Source organism: Coffea arabica, chromosome 2c (genome assembly GCF_036785885.1).
Source record: "Coffea arabica cultivar ET-39 chromosome 2c, Coffea Arabica ET-39 HiFi, whole genome shotgun sequence".
Classification (NCBI taxonomy): domain Eukaryota; kingdom Viridiplantae; phylum Streptophyta; class Magnoliopsida; order Gentianales; family Rubiaceae; genus Coffea; species Coffea arabica.
In genome coordinates, this window is record NC_092312.1 from 3,892,962 (window position 1) to 3,911,686 (window position 18,725).

At 38.3% G+C, this 18,725-nt stretch overlaps 2 protein-coding genes across 2 annotated transcripts; both read left to right on the forward strand.

Annotated features, from left to right (window-relative positions):
* Positions 1–8,240: 8,240 nt before the first annotated feature.
* Positions 8,241–11,258, forward strand: LOC113725215 (protein mago nashi homolog). The gene is made up of 3 exons (XM_027248243.2): positions 8,241–8,577; positions 8,897–9,073; positions 10,805–11,258. The coding sequence occupies exons 1-3, from the start codon at positions 8,353–8,355 to the stop codon at positions 10,862–10,864; spliced, it is 462 nt and encodes a 153-aa protein (XP_027104044.1). The 5' UTR covers positions 8,241–8,352; the 3' UTR covers positions 10,865–11,258.
* A 3,895-nt stretch (positions 11,259–15,153) lies between these two features.
* On the forward strand, positions 15,154–17,920 carry LOC113725216 (peptide methionine sulfoxide reductase A1). Its single transcript, XM_027248244.2, has 2 exons — positions 15,154–15,910; positions 17,406–17,920. Exons 1-2 carry the CDS (start codon positions 15,254–15,256, stop codon positions 17,655–17,657), a joined length of 909 nt encoding a protein of 302 aa, XP_027104045.1. The 5' UTR covers positions 15,154–15,253; the 3' UTR covers positions 17,658–17,920.
* The last annotated feature ends 805 nt before the right edge of the window (positions 17,921–18,725 follow it).

Consider the following 18,725-nt stretch of genomic DNA (forward strand, 5'->3'; position numbering starts at 1 on the left):
TTGATATGCAGATCCAGAATGTGAAATATTTAGCATAAGATTACACCATGGGGGAAGAATAAATTGGAAAAATTATGTCAGTTATGAGAATGGAGAAGTGGCCTACATAGATATGTGTGATGCTGAACGTATGTCAATGCATGAGTTGAATAAAATGGTTGGAAAAGTTGGTCATCGTAATGCAACCATTTTATACTATTACCTTGAACCAGTTGCAGACATGAGGACTGGTTTGAGAGAATTGTCTACTGATACCCATGTTAGGACATTCTGTGACTGGGCATATAAATTCAAGGTGATGGAAGTGTATTGCCATCATCTGACAGACCCAGAAATTGAAGAATTGAAAAATGCTGTAATAATAGAGTCACCAGACAAGGGGAAAAAGAAAACTGGAGTTGTCATAGAGGAAGTAGATGAGGAAGAATGCATAACTAGATATGTAGGTACTGGGAAGAGTAGTAGAAGGGATTGTATGGTTGGGAATGTAGGGGGTGAAAAAAGAACAAAAAACAGTCAAAGGGATAGTAATGTTAGGCCAGTAGAAGGTGTAGATACGGTTGAAAAGGTAGGGGGTGCAAAAATAGCAAAAAGCACTCATGCAGCTAGTAATGTTGGGACAGAAGAGGGTGTTCATGAAGCTGACTATGGTGGTGGTGAACACGAAGGTGAACATGAAGCTGATGGTGAACATGAAGCTGACTATGGTGGTAAACAGCAAGGTGAACATGAAGCAGAAGGTGAAAACATAGATGATGAATCTGAATCACAAGTAGAGGAAGAAAATGATAGATTCAGTGGTGCCAATGACTATGGTGGTGAAGAGATTATGCTGCACATTTTGAATTCGAATGCTGATGGTTGTGGTGAAACTTCACAGCAACAGCAGAGAGATGAAACAATTGACCAGACGCAATATTCAGAACAGGAGAATGTTTGTGGAAGGCAAACAGAAACTGACTTGGAAACACAACAGCAAGGTGCGAGAAAGAAACAAATTAGGAGAAAGAGAACCAGATCAGCAGAACAAACTAGCCAGGCACCAGAGGATATAGATTCACTCCAACAAGATTACATCCCTGATCACCTGAGCAGTGACAATGACTCTTCAGATGATGAATTCAAAGGGAGATACAAGGACTTTGTCCTAGAGAAATTCCTCAGGGATCCCAAATTCGAGATTGGGATGAAGTTTGAGTCAAGAGCACAATTCAAATCTGCTGTGACCGAGTATGGGATTAGGATGGGTAAACCTGTTTGGACTAGTAAAAATGAGCCCACCAGGGTGAGGGCCAAGTGCAGGGAACCATGTAAATGGTTTGTATTTGCTTCAATAGAAAAGGCTCTGGGCACAAAGGACTTGGTAGTAAAGAGTCTGCATGATGTCCATGAAACATGCAGCCATGCATGGAAAAATAAGAATATTACAGCCAAGTGGCTGTCTGACAGGTATGTAGAGAGGATAAGATCAAATAACAATCTGCCAACAAGAGAGTTAAGGCAAACAGTCCATGAAGACTACCAGGCAGAAGTATCTAAGCATGTTGCAGCTAAGGCGAAGACACTAGCAATAGAGAAGATCAAGGGGTCAGCTGAGTCACAATACAAGAAAATATGGCAATATTGTGAAGAAATTAAAAGAACTCATCCTGGCAGTACAATGGAGGTTATGTTCACTCCATTTAGAGAACCTGGATGTAATCCAAGGTTCATGAGGATGTACTGCTGCCTTGGCCCACTGAAGAAAGGCTTTAAAGATGGGTGCAGACCTATTTTGTGTTTGGATGGATGTCATATTAAAGGTAGGTACCCAGGCCAGCTGTTGACAGCTATTGCAGTGGATCCCAACAACGGCTTTTGGCCAGTTGCATGGGCAGCTGTTGAAAAAGAGGCCACGGAGCAATGGAGATGGTTCCTAACCCTCTTGAGTGGCGACCTGGAAATACAGAACCAGGGACATTATACTTTCATGTCCGACCAGCAGAAGGTAAAAGTTTAATGAGAGATCTAAAACTTTTATTCTATGGTTTTATAGCAGATTTTAAGCCCCTGAACTTTTAGTGTAGGTAAAAACAAGCCCCTCAACTTTTAGTGTAGGTAAAAACAAGCCCCTCAACTTTTAGTGTAGGTTAAAACAAGCCCCTCAACTTTTAATATAGCATACTTGTTGCCCTCAAACTAACCACTTGGCTGGTATATCTAACTTATACCTGTTGTGATATTTTTTGTAGGGACTAGACAGAGCACTCGCAGAGGTTCTACCAAATTCTGAACACAGATACTGTGTTCAACACATGTATAGGAATTTCAAAAAGAAACATCCAGGATTAGGTTTAAAGGATCGATTGTGGCATATAGCAAGCACCACAACAGTGGAACATTTCAACCAAGCCTTGGATGACCTTAAAGCCTATGACCAAGAAGCACATGCATGGGTGAAGAAGGGACCACACCCTCAACATTGGTGTAAGGCCTTTTTTTCCAAACATACACAGTGTGATATGTTGGTTAATAACCTGTGTGAATCATTTAATGCCCATATTTTAGAGGCTAGGGACCAGCCTATTATTTCTATGATGGAGGCTATTAGGGAATACCTCATGGAAAGGATCCAAAAGAGAAGGGCAGCAATGGAAAAATACAAGTTAGATGGTGGACCACTCATTAGATCGATTGTGGAAGAAAGGGTCAAACATGCAGCACAATGGGAAATAACATGGAATTCAAGCTCAGGTTATCAAGCAAAAGGGCCACGGGGAGCCCAATTTGCTGTTGACCTTGACAAAAATGAGTGCACCTACAATCTGTGGGCCTTGAGTGGCATTCCATGTTCCCATGCAATTGCTGCTCTACATAGAGCTAAAAAGGATCCCTACAAAATGTTGGCTAATTGCTATCATAGGGAGGTATTTTTTACCATCTATGATAATGTGTTGCAGCCTATTAATGGAGATATTCAGTGGCCACAGTCAGACATGCTGGAGTTGGATCCACCAGCAAGTGTCACTCAACCTGGTAGGCCAAAGAAAGCTAGAAAGAGAGATGTTACAGAAGGAAAAGATCATGGCAAAAGGTTACGAAAGAGGGTTGTAATCCACTGTAGAAAGTGTGGAGGGATTGGACATAATGCTAAAACTTGCAAGAATCCTCCTAAGTCATCTACTGAACAGCAACCTTCTCAACAACCAGCACCTACTGGACAACCTTCTCAACAGCAGCAGCATGAAGCACCAACAAAAAGACGACGTGTGCGTTTGTACTTCATTATAACTTTCAGCCTGTTTGTGACCTTTTTTTGAGATCTGAAATGCTTTCTTTAATTTGTAGGTAAGCAAGAATCAGGGACAAAGAAATCAGTCCCAGCCTTCTCAGCAGCCACCAACACAGCAACCTCAGTCCCAGCCTTCTCAACAGCAGCCAACACAGCAACCTCAGTCCCAGCCTTCTCAACAGCAGCCAACACATCAACCTCAGTCCCAGCCTTCTCAACAGCAGCCAACACATCAACCTCAGTCCCAACAATCCACCTCAAGGCCAGCAGTTCATAGGAACAAGAGAAGTACATCAAAAAGGCCACTGACAGAAGCAGACAAAGGTTTTATTAATCTCAACTATGCTTATTTGGGTAAAGATCCACCTTTCAATGTTGGAAACTGGCAGGGAAGAGGTGGAGGAAGAGGAAGAGGCAGGGGAAGGGGAAGAGGAAAGGGTCCATCTGGAACAAGTTCTTGAAGTATTCTTGGACCTGCAAATATTTTTGTGTGATTTTGTTGACTGTAAATGGATGTAACTAGAATGTTGAAACTATAAATGATATTTTTTTGAATAGGCTTTTGTGGGGAATCAAAGCATGTGCCTGTGCTTGGTATCTAGTAAGATGGACACAGGTCACTGCTTTTTGTGTATTTGTCTGTTTCCTATGACAGTGATTGTTGACTGTATTTACAGGCAAACACCATTGTAATTTCCTTTTGCTAATTATATTCTAATATTATGCAGTTGCTCTCTTATATTTGTATGGTTTGGTATAGCAGTTTTTGTTGACTAGATAAATCAAATAAATCCAACAAAGCCCATGACATGCGAATTGGGATAAATAATTCTCATCACATTACTTGCCGAAAATTACAGTTAGCATTGATTGGGTTCAACCATACTTTCACACTAATCTGTGGGTACAACAAAGACTTGTTTAAGCTAAACAATACAATATACTTCTCCCTAACCATCTGCATCATACACCATAGATCCATTTGCTCCATCCATGGTTCTCAAAATTGACAGTTCCCCTATCCAATATGTTACACTTACACACTGCCCTTCATGTATCCTCTTCAATTTGCATAATCCCATTACATTTATTCCCAATTTGGAGCATCCCAAGAGAGACTCCACCTGCAATTTTTTTCTCTGTAAGCACCATTATTACAGCAACCAACCAACTTATCACAAAAACCCTTACAAGCAACTTGTTCAACCATTTTTGCCACCGCAGCTGCTTCTCTGTTTCTCTCAATTTTGCCTTCAACTTGGCAGCTTTTGCCTCGGATCTCGCGGCTGCAGTTTCAAATTCGTCTTTTTGCTTTTCTGTTGCATTGATCCTCCTTAGAAGGCCTGGTATCACCTCAATAGAACGACGGCACATCTCGTCGTCAATCCAATTCCAATACCCGCAGCCACCAATTTCTTCTGAGCAAACGGCGTACCTTCTTCCTGGATTTCTATCAGTCCAAGAAGTAATCATCTTCGTGACTTTACCGCAACGACAAGTAGGAAGCAGAGGGCCGCGATATTTGCGCATTTTTTCCTTCCCTTCACAAAGCTTTTACCTTCTCCCCCTTTTTTTTCCTTTCAGACTGCTCTCTTGCTTCAATGTCGATGATTTTTCGGCCTGATTTGTCACTCCTTGTTGCTTCAATGTCGATGATACCCAAAGCCGACAGTACTGATTCTCTCTTGCTCTTCTCCCTCCGCAAAGATCCTTAAGGGAAGATGAAAATGGGTAAGCAAAATGTAGGAAACCTTTTCTCTTGCCACTCCATTGTTGCTTCCATTGTTGCTGTGAAGTAGGGTTGGGATAGAAAAATGGAGGGAGGGAGGAGTTGTGCGCTTTTTGTTTACAATATGCGGACAAAAATGCCCTTTGAAGAACTAAAGTTGCATTCGTGTGAATTGGTTCTCCGGTTGCAAAACCGGAGAAACTGGCTAAAAGGGCCACGTTTTATCAGTTTTACAAGTTCAAGGGTTTAAAGTCAGAAAAAAATAGATGGGGGGCTTAATTTTACCTAAACAAAGAGTTAAAGGGCCAATTGGATAATTTGCCCTAAAATCTATTAATTTTGTGTTCAAGTTATATTGTTGTGTCATGTCAGAAATTACCACCCCTTACTAATGCATTAGAGTTGGCAAAAAATTTCAAAGCCTAATAATTCACCCAACTCGCCCATTAATTTTAAAGAATGGGTTAGTTCAGTTGGGTTATAGGTTTTGTTGAATTATATAAGAACAATCCAACTTATTCATTAGACAGGTTGATTATTTTATTTGGACACCCAATACCCAACCTATTTAAAAATAATTCAAAATAATAAATATAAAATTCAATACACATATGTCCAACCACTTATATTTGAACACGTGTTAACAATTTATTGGCCAATTTATATTCAAAATTCTCATGTATATGTTTTTAATCAAAATTTTAAATTTTTATTTAACAGAAAAAAAAACTTGAAGTAAAAACTCATGCTTATTTTACGTAGTTAAACTTGCTCAACATCTCTACAATAATAATGTCTGTGTAGGTGTTGACTTTGTTTGTTTCTCATATTTATAATCCATTAACCATCATCTCTATTATTCATTAATCGTCATCTTTATTATCAATGACATACAAATCCTATTCATCCAAAATTACATCTTTTCAATTTTCATGTTCTCCTTTGCTAATGATATTTTTGTACTTTCAATTGTATATATTTCTCTATAATACACTTTTTTATTACATATTACATAAAATAGTTATATTTATACTATTTTTGTGATTCTTTCAATTAAAAATATTTGTTGACAAGTTGCATATGCATTGTGTGTGTTTTGATAGCTAGTCTATAATCATTTATTTTGCCTTTTAAGAGTATGTTGCTTTCCTCCATTTTTTTTTTTTTTTTGTTATTCTCCGATTTCCACCATATTAACAGACCTTCCACCTAGAAATGCTACTACTTCGGCTACAGCATTCGTTGACTTCCTGAAAAGCCTCAACTCACAGAGACACCCGCCAGAGTCCCTTTGACCGTTGATCATTCTCTCCTTTTCACAATGGGCCTAGGCTTCAACCCCTGTGCTACTTGCATCCATGGATCGCGAATAGCTGCGTTCTTCAACAACATCTCATTCATCAAGCTAGAGATCTCGCTCCTTAATGCACATTTCTTTAATATCAGCGATGTCTTCACCGATGATTTCTTGGGGAATCCGCCAATCCAGTATAACTACACCGGCGAACAACCCACGAACCTTAGGACAATGGAAGGTACGAGGCTTTACAGACTCGCCTTTAACTCGACAGTTCAACTGATCTTGCAAGACACGGTATGGTTTAGGAGAGCGTCTCGACATTCTTTGGCTTCTTCGATTTCTGACATCCAATTTAGGGTTCCCAATGGAGTCCCTATTTTTTCCTCCACAAAAGACCAGACACACTAACCCAAGATTTTCCCTTCCCTCCTCTTCAAGGGTTTAATGAAAACTGAGGTAAACGGTCAGTAAATTGTTGGATAAATTTGTCTCCATGCTTTGTCACGTGTCATGCTAAATTTAGAAATTGTTTGGATTGTAAATTATTTGAGAAATTTTTGCTGTAGCACTTTTGTGATGTAATATATATGAGATAAAAAGGTAATTGAAAAAATAAAAAGGTGCGTTGGAAATTGTAATGATGATGTAAGCAGATATAATTTGACAAATAATTCACAATCCAAACAAAGAGTCACTACCGACGAAATGACCACGAGTTTATTGATTAAGTGTTTAGTGATTAATTATTGACAAAAAATAATTCGATCGCCATGATCCTGACAATAGTTTAATTCAATAGAGTCAATTAAAGGTTTGCGTTTAAAGTGTGGGGTCATGTGCAGGTGAGCAGAGCTAACTTTGGGCATAATTGAGCCAGATTTCATGGTGCATTGAATTGGGCTACAACACGTCCAACCCACTCAAAGCTCGACCTGATATTATGCACAAACACTTGATTTATATGTAATTGCTGAACCATAGTTACCATACAATAGCAGATTATAATTATACAGCTTACATGCAATTGCCGTACAATACAATAATAGAAACATGTTTTCATACAGTGAAAGCGTTATACGGTTCGAATGCATTGATGATTTAGATTTCCATCTATTTGGTTTGGAACTTATAATGCTCTTATCAAAGAGTGCAATAAGGCCAAGTTCAATTCTCTGGGTAGTAACTAAGGCTTGGGACAAGTACGACTGAATTTTGTTCGAATTCATGCAGTTGTTATATTATTTGCTACTCCCTCCCTCCCACTTTGATAGTCTTTTTTTCCTTTTTCGTCTATTCCAAATTGTAGTATACTTTCCCATTAAGAAATGTAGTAATCTTTCAAATTGTCTAAAATACCCTTATTAAATATCTTGTTATTAATACATTGTTATTAAATACTAACCCACTACATTGAATAAATTGAGCTTTTCCAATACTAACCCATTAGCTGTAACTGATATTAATTGGCACTCTTCGTGATTAGCATAAGGGTATTTTAGGAAATTATTAATCTGAATTTATGTTTCCAACCAAATTAATTACACTTTCTTAATCTGTGTGAAAAAAAAAATCAAGACTAACAAAACGGGACGGAGGGAGTATAATTTTTGATATACAGTCACAATATATAGTTTTATCGGCTGACCGAACGTGACATAATTTATAGTGAAATATTTGCTAAATTTTATTTGCTTGTATGAACATATTTTTTAATTATTTTTTTATTTCACATACGTTACGTCACATCCAAAATTGCTGTAAATTGCTGTAATTTTTTTTTTCTTCAAAAAATTATCCGAGAAATTTCTTGCTCCATGCCACCCTTAGAGTATGTCTACATTTGGCGGGAACAAAACACAGTGAAGAATCGAGAAAGCACATAACGACCAACACTTGGAACATTTATAGCAGGCCCACGGCCCAAGCCTAAAAGTGAAGTCTTGCGGTCCTGCACGCCGCTTTCTGAGAAGGGCAGGGGCTGAGAATTAAAAAGAATTGAGAAAAAAGCATCTAAGGCTAGGAACGAAGAAGAGGAGGTGGAGGAAGAGAGTCATGGCGGAGACAGGGGACGAAAATGCAGGGGAGTTTTACTTGAGGTACTATGTCGGCCACAAGGGTAAATTCGGGCATGAGTTCTTGGAGTTCGAGTTTAGGCCCGACGGCAAGCTGCGGTATGCTAATAATTCCAACTATAAGAACGACACCATGATCCGTAAAGAGGTCTTCGTCACCCCCGCCGTTCTAAAAGAATGCCGTCGCATCGTCGTTGAAAGCGAGGTCCGACCTTTTTACCTTCTTATTCCTTCCTTCAATTTTTTTTGGGGGTTTAGTTCTTTAGATGTGTTGTGCTTGCATCCAACAATTACATTGTATCTTTGATTTGGATTAATAACCCATAGATGTTGCTTTTTATTTTTATTTTTTTTAAATTTCTTGACTGGTGAATTTAGTTTCTTCTTAAAATATTAATTTGGGTTTTCTGGGGAAAAACCCTAGCCCTCTTATCATGAAAGGGAATTTCCCCAGGGGGGGAGTTTGGTGTGAGATGTGCTGGAGATTGTTAGACTTACTCAAATAGTTCTTGTTGGTTTGTTAGATAATGAAGGAAGATGACAACAATTGGCCAGAACCAGATCGCGTTGGAAGGCAAGAGCTGGAGATTGTAATGGGGAACGAGCACATATCTTTTACCACTGCTAAGATTGGTTCTCTCGTGGATGTCAATACCAGTAAAGATCCTGAAGGTCTTCGAATCTTCTATTATCTTGTTCAGGTAATGTGTCTACTGCTTTGGCCCCTTAATGTATGTTCATGACACGCTATTCAGTTTACTTTTGTTCCTTGTTCAATTTCCTTGAATTTTATGGTCGTCCTTCTTCTGCAAGAGTAAGGAATTGGAAGATAGTGTTTTAAGGTCATGAGCAATGCGTTTAAACAGATGGTTGGCACAATAAAATAGACGTTTAATGGATACAGTTAAAAGACTTTGGAAAGTAAGGAAATCCTAAAGTTGTCTGATTCTTTCTTAGATCTCTTGAGCTTGTCTATTTGTTCAATCATTTCCCTACTTGAAAGGGAGCTGGCACTCATATTTCACTCGGCATGATTCTTAATGGTTGGTCGTTAGTGGCCCCTTTCTGCCTTTTATCTCTCTCTCTCAAACCTGTGGCGCAGGTTTGTAACTGTAAGCACGCTTAGTTCTTGGATTGCTATAGAGGAGCTTTCTTAGCACTTTATTGGTTTAGCTTTATGGTGTTGTGTTTGTTTAAGGTGCATTTGGCTTGTATTCTATATATGAATAGAATGCATAGGCCACATGGGAGTATTCCTGCAGAAGGTTAGTAGAATGGTAGGGAATGGGAGGATCCTGGTGCTCTTTCATGGGCAGCTGTTTTTGGAAATGATTGAAGTAGGAAAGATTTATTTTTCTGGAGTCTATTCTCATTTGTTGTACCAATGCTTTGTTGTAAGATTTTTCTGCCATTGCACCATGAGAACTATATTCTTTGCGGCTCACTTGTTATTTTGTTAAATTGTTCTTCAACTGTTCCTTTTGAAGAAGAATCTGTTTTTAGTTTTTTCACAGGCCATTGATGCATGTAAATAACCTTGCATTTGCACGGTGTTTTTTTTTAATATTAATTTAGTGAAAATAGAATGGGTATCTGGGCTTATCTTTGAGGATCTGAAGAAAAAGAAACCGGATAACATTAATGTAGTTGTGCTTGTCTAACCCAAGGCAGAAACTTTGATGACATGCATTTGTATCCTTTTCCCCCTTACTTTTTATTCCATATTTTTCATTTTCTTGCTTCTTTGGGCTGGGGTTTCAAGGTTGTGGTCTTGCTGATGTTCAAATTTGAAGGGATGGCTAGAATTTGTCATCATATGACACTATATCTATAGTGGGTTGTATAGTTTATATTGCAAGTGTCCACTTGGTTCAGTATCGAATTTTCAGTTTTAGGCGTACATATTGTGCATAGAAAGTTGAAGATGTTTTTATGAAAATTGCGTGCTAGTAATTTGTGTTTTTGGGCTTAGTATAGAGTAGCATTAGTTAGAACTTGGGTTATCTACATCAACAGTTTGGAAGGGCAACCTGGTTAGACTGTCAAATATTTAATCAAAGGGTATTAGCATTAAGTTTTAAGGATCACGTTCGTTTTGGCTTCACCGTGCACTCTCTTTCTTGATGTCAATAGGTACTCCCATTGTTTGACACTTACGGATTTGAAGTTTCTGAAGTACATATCTGTCCGTGTTGTGCTGTTCTCTCTATGTTTCTTGTTACCGATCTGATGAATGGCTGAATAGATGGTTGTGATTGCAACATCATTGATTCCTCCATTATCATGCTTATTCTTAAAGCTTCCTACAATCAGAACCATGATACCCTCTTGCTGTTCAAACTGCTAGGTCTTTTGATAGAATTGAGCGTGAATAGTGCTTTTTGACTCTCGGTTCTCTGAGAATATCTGTTTGTTCTGTCATGTAATCGCAGGATTTGAAGTGTTTCGTGTTTTCTCTTATCTCACTCCACTTCAAGATCAAACCCATTTGAGTGTCAGCCATATCACCCCCTGGAACAGAAGGAAAGCCATGTGTTTTGAAGTTGCTTGGTCTGTTGTCCTTTGCCTTGATAAGTTCGTTATATATTTAAACTTATAAATAGCGTTGATTTGGGTGATTGTTCAAGTAGATGAAGTTTGTGATATGCTAGTTGTGTAATTGAATATCTATTCCTTTTGCTCTTGATAAGCCCTCTTTTCCGCATTAATCAGTGGATCTTCAGGCTTGAGCCTAGGTTGACTCGCATCTGATCAGCTCCTCCTTCCTGTTTCTAATTTAAGACGTGATTATTGCATCTCGGAGGTGGTGTAGGTATTGTGTTAGTTTTAAAGGGTGAATTGTGTAACGCAAAACAAATCTAGTGATGAGATATTTGTCTTTTCTTATTTCCGGTCAGCATGTTCTGTCGGTCTGAGTTTGTGCACAATCTTCTAATTTGCTGGTTGTTACTACGATGCTATGTTTCTCAAAGTGAGACAAACTCCCAATCGAGTAGCGCAGGGACTCAAAATGTGAGAGTTGTTCTGTTTGCCTCATATTCGTTTGGCAGTTGGAATGCTGGATTTTATTATTGTTATTATATAACGGCAATATGATAACTTGGTCTTACGAGAGTTCAAATTCAAAGCTGGGCAAGAACCCATATCTGCATTGAACTTCATCCTCCTCCCGTTCTTGAGGTGCCCAAGCCTTGATGATGCTTCCTGTCCAGGCCGCAGCCATTGATCGAAGTGGAACAATACAGCAGCACTTCATCGTCATCAGATCAGATGACGATCTCAAAGATGAATCTTGGTACTCATAATGATTTTAATCCCCGCTCGGTATTGTTCACCGACCGGATTGCACTTCAATCATCGGCAATGTAGGCATTTCAGCAATGATAATCATGTTTGTCATGAGCATGAGCAGTAAGTACTCAAGTCCAAGGAACTCCCCTTCCCTCGTGTCCCCACTTTGCCCCTGAAGGGCTCCAGTAAGTAATTTCAGAACTGCCAAGTTTTCTAGCTAGTCATCCAATAGCTGAAATAATACAAGTCCAGGGGAAAGCGAAGATTTGATGATAGTCAATTTCTTCAGATTCCGGGGGCGATTGAGTCTAGCAACATGAATTATCTACTCTGGACTCTAGACGAATTAAAAGCATCCCATGATTCCGAAATGTGTGAACTCCCAGTTTGCACAACGAACTCCTCAGGGATCTTTATAAATAGAGGTGTGAAAATGGGTGATTTGAGCGGGTTGAAATAGGTAGTTGGTGCAAGTGAGTCAATTCATTTATATCCATATAATTATATGGATATAAATGAGTAAGTCAAAAAATGAGTTTGATGATCCAATAATTTATTTATAATTTATTTATTTTAATTTTTTGTAAATTTATTTAAATTCATTTTTGCAAAGTAAATTATCAATTTATATCATTATTTGCACCCATCATTAGTTTTAAATATTTACTTATAATGTTCAATAATTTCAATTATCAATTTTTTTCCATTCGTGTTCTATGTTGCAAAATTATATATTATTAATAATTGAATAATAAGAATATAAAAATTTGAACTATGTACTATGAAAGTTAACATAAAAATGTAATTCAAAAATTTTGAATTCCTATCATTTTTTTGTGTGAATTCAAGTTTTGTTTTGGTAAGGTAGGAAAAGAGACTAAATTTTGTCATAAATTTGTAATGTTAAAAAAATGGGCAAGTTAACAAACTATGAGAAAAAAATAAAATGATAAGATAAAATTAATAAATAATAATATTAAATAAAATAAAAGTAATCAACATCATGACAAAATGAAAATTTTGAAAAAAAAATAAGTAATATATATCTGTGTAAAAAATGCATCAAATATTTATTAAGGCTAAAAAATAAAACATTCCACTATATATATGGTTTCAGCGATATTAATGCATGAAAATCTCTAACAATGAGTTCGATAATCAAATGTGGATCTCAAATTTCTTCTAAATGGGTGGGTGAAAAGAGGAGGTTTGGGGAAGACAGTTCTAAATGGATTAATTGGGTTTGATGGGTTATCCAATTATACTTATCTATTAAATAAATATAATTGGATAACTCATTCATAACTATACGACAAAAATTTAATATACCTATATCCAACTATTCATAGACAGGTACGGATAAATTTCGTTAAATGAATTTGTTTGCTGCGATGGCCAAGATAAGCAGGCCAAGTTCGCCGACTTCAACGCATTTCCAAAAAGTTGTTGATTACTTATATGAAGGTGCCTTAAAATTCCCATTCACCAGACAGAATCTGGTCCAACATCCCCCGGTGTCCAAAATGGTGAGAGCCTGCTGGCGGTCTGGATTCTTCCACCATAGAAGAGAAAATCCTTCTGTATGAGACACAGAAAGATTGAGGACTTCGACAAATTGAGGGAAAAATCCATTTTTCATCCCTAAACTTTGACACAAAGACATATTTAGTCCCCAAACTTTTCAACAGAACACATTGAGTACCTGAATTACTGATTTTTTGCCACATTTAGTCAAAAAACGGGAAATTACTCAACTTGAACGGAGAAAACCATGTGAGACTCACGTGGCCGTTAACAAAAACACAATTATCCGTAAAAAAACGTTGGTAGAACCCACTTTTTTACTCTCTCTCTACCAGGGTTGCTTTTCTCCTCCAAGCTTCCCCCTTTCCAAATACAAAGTTATACAACAACAGAGAGTAAATCCCTTTATTGCTTGACTAAATACAACATTGGTGATTGAAAGCCAGAAAAAAGGGCAGGAGAGCAGAGGCTAGCAATCAAATAGGATTTTGATGCTTGCATCGATTGTAGTCAGTACAGCGCCCATTAGCAGCATTAACTTGGACTATGCAATTGCTGTATTGAGCCGCACTACAAACTGGCTTCCTCTAAAGAGCTTTGTACCCAATTGTATTTTGCTGCTGGGATTGCAGCCATCTCCCAGGTGTAGCATAGGGCCTGAGAACCTCACCTTCAGATTCCATGCTGCCTTCCAAGAAGCACGTGGAAAAGGTACCATTGCACGGTAAACCAGCACGCTTTATTAGGGAAGAAACTGAAGCCCCTGTCAAGTTGCTCCATAGAATGAGGAACAAAATGAGGAAAGGAAGACCAGTATTCTTCTTCCTCTTGAAGCTGAAGCTCATGATGTCTATCGTTATTAATTCCCTTATGCTATCTTCTTCTTCCTCTTTTTTTTTCCCCCTCACTTTCTTCAATCAAGAATCTCTGGAGGTTATCAGCAAAGCAGAGACATGGGGCTATAGGAGGCCTGAAGGGGGTATTTAATTCACTAATTTCTATTTGCTACTAAAATCAAACTATGTGATTGCAGAAGTCGTAGGATGTGCACGGACAGCAGTACTGCTAGTGATAGTGATTTTTTGAAAAAGTAATGATCAGGAAGTTTTTGTTAACGGCCATGTGAGTTTCACGTGGTTTTCTCTGTCCAATTTGTGTAATTTCCCGTTTTTTGACTAAATATGACAAAAATCGTTAATTTAAGTACTCAATGTGTTCTGTTGAAAAGTTTGGAGACTAAATGTGTCTTCGTGTTCAAGTTTAGAGACGAAAAGTGAATTTTTCCCGACAAATTGAAGCAGAGGCTCTGAACTTCCACCAGAACATTGAAGCGGGGGGTTAAGTACCATTGCCTCTGTTATGAAATAACAAAAATGTGGATGTCCCTTTGTATTCCCAAGGGGATTAATTCATAATTTTATGGTTACTTATGTATAGAAGTTACAATTTATAAATCCATTCATGTAGTGGAGAAACCGTTTCATAGATTTCTGCATATTATTGTAGTAGTGGATGTTTAATAGGATTTATGTACCTTTAATCTTGTAGTGCCTATATATAGAGGTACATTGAGATCCTTTGGCAGTACTTTTGTATCTTGTTGAAATATAAAGGATATCATTCTCCCTTTCTCTACTTCTTTTCTAATACTTCTTCAATTCCTATTGTAGTATATTCATTAGTTTTATAACAATTTCCTCTCTGCCAGCAAAAAAAAACAAAAAGAATTCAGTTAATTCTGCTGCAATAAATTGACGACGTTTCTTGCAAGCCCACGTGTATATTCTATCTTCACGCGTAGCAGTAATACGTATCCGACGTTTTTGTTGTTTGAGAATAGTACACCGCACTTTCACATTCGATCAAAGTTGCTCGCCAAAATCAAATAAAAAATAATAGTAATCTAATAAGATAAAAATGTATGAACGTAATAAAAGAAAAGAATTCCAAACACAGAAACAAGCTAATAAAAGAAAAGAAAAGAAAGGATCAGTCCTTGATAATATACTAGTACTAGATAAATCTTCACGTATTTTTTTTTTTGAAGGAATCTTCACGTAATTCGCATGCTGGCACCTCATCAAAAGCAAAATTCCATCTTTGCCTTTGGCCACAAACATAGTTTTATATTCCGGAGTAGTAGTAGCAGTAGCAATCACAATATGTTCCTCATCAAGACCACCACCGCCACCACCACCACCACCAGCACTAACGCCGTTTCCACGAAAGCCTCCCCTCCTTTCCTCCTCCTCCGTTCCCTCTCAAAACCCTCTTTCTCCTTCCCGAAACCCTCCTTTAAATTCCCCTGTACCACCACCGCCTCCGACAGCAACCGTCCCAATTCTCTCTTTTCATCCCCGAGAATGAGTTGGCTCAACAAGCTGGGTTTCGGGACGCGTACCCCGACCGAATCCTCCATGGACTCCTCGATTGCCCAAGGCCCAGATGATGATATCCCCGCTCCCGGTCAGCAGTTCGCTCAATTCGGAGCAGGTTGTTTCTGGGGTGTGGAGTTAGCGTTCCAGAGAGTGCCAGGTGTCACAAAAACAGAGGTCGGGTATTCACAGGGATATCTTCACAATCCCAGCTACGAGGACGTCTGCTCGGGGACTACTAATCATTCCGAAGTGGTGAGAGTGCAGTATGATCCCAAAGAGTGCAGCTTTGATACTTTGCTCGATGTTTTCTGGGCTCGCCATGACCCCACCACTCTCAATCGCCAGGTAAGCTTTTCTTCGGAATTTTATCTTGCTTCTTTTGGTTATTTTGATGGTTGATTTTGATGAATTTCGGTTGGAATTGCTAATGACTTCCAACTTTTTTGATAACGGATAATTTCTATTGAAGTAGCATTGTGTTTTCCTTAGATTTTTAAGGATAATTTTCAGTTCCTTTTTACATTTAACTGAGCTGAAATTAAGACAAGTCAAAGATTTGATGCTTAGTTTTACATCAGGCTGATAATTATAGTGTATTATGGACCTCTGATGTCAAATTTTTTCCCCTTTTTTCTTGGATAACTACTGTACAAACTGGAAGACTTCGACAAACTGACATCTTCATTGTAGTTTGGTTGTTTTGACTTTTGAACCTCTTTGCTTCTGTTGTTTTTAGATGTTTGGCTTCTGGAGCCTGTAATTTTGAGGTGTTTTCGAAGCCTGCATATGATACTTTGTCTTCCTCAGAAGGGGGGGGGGGGTTTGGTGGTGTCAGGAACTGAGAAGTTAGAAGTTACCCGATGGAGTTTGGTATCCAGATTAATCCAGTTTTATTTTACAGGTTTTACATTAAAAAGCTGCATTTTTGCCGCTGATGTTGTGCATGAGTGCTGTTCCTTGATTCATTGTGCTGTACTCATTCAGATAGGCAGCACCATTGCATTTCTCCATATTGGCTTGCTAATTATTAGTTCACATGATCATGATGCTGATTATTATTATTATTATTATTTTGGGGTTTTTTTTGTTTTTTTTGGGGGGGGGGGGGTGGAGGTGAGAAGATCATATGACTGTTTATTAGTGTATTGTGGACTACGGGTAGGTGTTGGTGGGGAAACTGAGGCAGGACAATGATGGAGCCCCTTTCTATATTTTGATTCAAGATTAGACATGACAATATAATGAGACTTCATGAAGTTGATAAATAAAATGATTGGTGGTAAAATGAACAGTATTTTTAAGTGAAACGTGGTGTAGCATTTGCTGTTTGTTTGGAAAGGTGGATCGTGGTGACTTTAGGAATGGCATAATCAAGTTATGTAGCATATTGGGAATTTATAATGGTGATTTCTCATGTGCTATTCGGATTGTTAGAAAAAGAGTTCGAGAAGTCTGTAGAAGTTGTGGCAGAATTTTTGTCAGAACCTAGGACTTCATTTCAGGAAGTAATTTTTTTGAAAGATAGATAATGTTTTCCCAATAAGTTTTGGTAAAGTAAATAGCTTTTATGTAGTATCTGAAGGGTCCCTCAGCGTATTCCAGCTTTAAAATTTAGTGTGTAGAGATCCAGACTAATTTTATAGTTAGTACCTTTAATGTTGAAACCATAGTTAACACCCTCATAATAGGCCATTTTTTTTATGAAATTGGCAACATTTTTCTGTATTTTACTTGTTTTCAGTGGAGCGCATTGTTGTCTTGGGAGCTTTGGCCTTCTGCTCTCAGGTTCATGATATCAATATTGTATTACTTTTTTAACAGTTTGACTTGCAATGTGCAGGGGAATGATGTTGGAACTCAATACAGATCGGGAATTTACTTTTATACACCTGAACAAGAGAAGGCTACACTTGAATCCCGAGACCAACGTCAGAAGCTTTTGAACAGGAAGATTGTTACTGAAATTTTGCCTGCCAAGAAATTTTACAGAGCTGAGGAGTATCACCAACAATACCTTGAAAAAGGGGGTAGATTTGGTTTTGGGCAGTCTGCTGCTAAGGGTTGCAATGATCCCATAAGATGCTATGGCTGAAATGTTCAACCATGCCGAGAGGATACATAAATTACTACTTTTTAAAAGAAAAAAAGTCTACATTATGGTATGTTTGTTAATAGGTAGGTTGTGTTTCAGTTTGGTAATTGATCTTTGATCTTGGCACCATCAATATCTTGTTCGAGGAATTTTTTTTTTTTTTTTAATGTATGTAGCTTCTGGGTATGGATTTTTTCCCGTGATAGTAACGTGAAAACAAGTATTTATAAATTTGGTAAACATACATATCTCGTTTCCCAAAATATTTTTGGTGGTGTATTTTCTTTTCAGACTCGATCGGAATCAGATTACAGAAATTTGCACTTGATGATGAAGGGGAAGGACTGCCATCTTTCTTCAACTGAAGAAACTTTTCAGAAAACTGAGGGATATATATTCAAACGTAAGTTTTGTAGGCATTTGGTTGCGATGGGGCAGTTATATTATCGTACGAAATTTAAGGGGTATGTAGGCATTGTAACTAGGGTTTTAACTTTTAAAAAAGGGAAGGCATTAGGCAGGGTTGCGTCCACCTGGGCGGGGAAGCCCCAGGGACTAACGGGATTATCACTTTCAGAATCTGGCATTCTTCTCTGTCTATTGTATGGTAGCTTACACAAACATGCTCGGACTTGACACGTGTCCAAACATCGTTGGACTGATGGATTAAGGAGGCCTGGTATGAACTCGCTGGGGAGTTGGGAGAAAATCTGGAAGCTAAAAGGATCGGATAGATGGCAGTTCTTTCTTTGGATGCTCAGGCATGATAAATTGATGACTCAAAGCGAGAAGAAAGGAGAGAGCTAGTACAAGAAGACATCTGCCCAATCCGCACGAAGTGCACGGAAACCACCATGCATGCTATAAGGGATTGTGATTGGACAAAGCCTGTTTGGAGAAGTCTGGTAAAACCACAGCACTGGGAAGATCAACTATTAAAAATTTCTCATACTGTACTATTGCAATTGGCAGAGCGAGCAAAGCAAGTACTCGCAAATGGAATTGGAAAGATGCCCAGGCAGGAATGCTACATCAAATGGTGGCCGCCTTCAGAGGATTCTGTGTAGG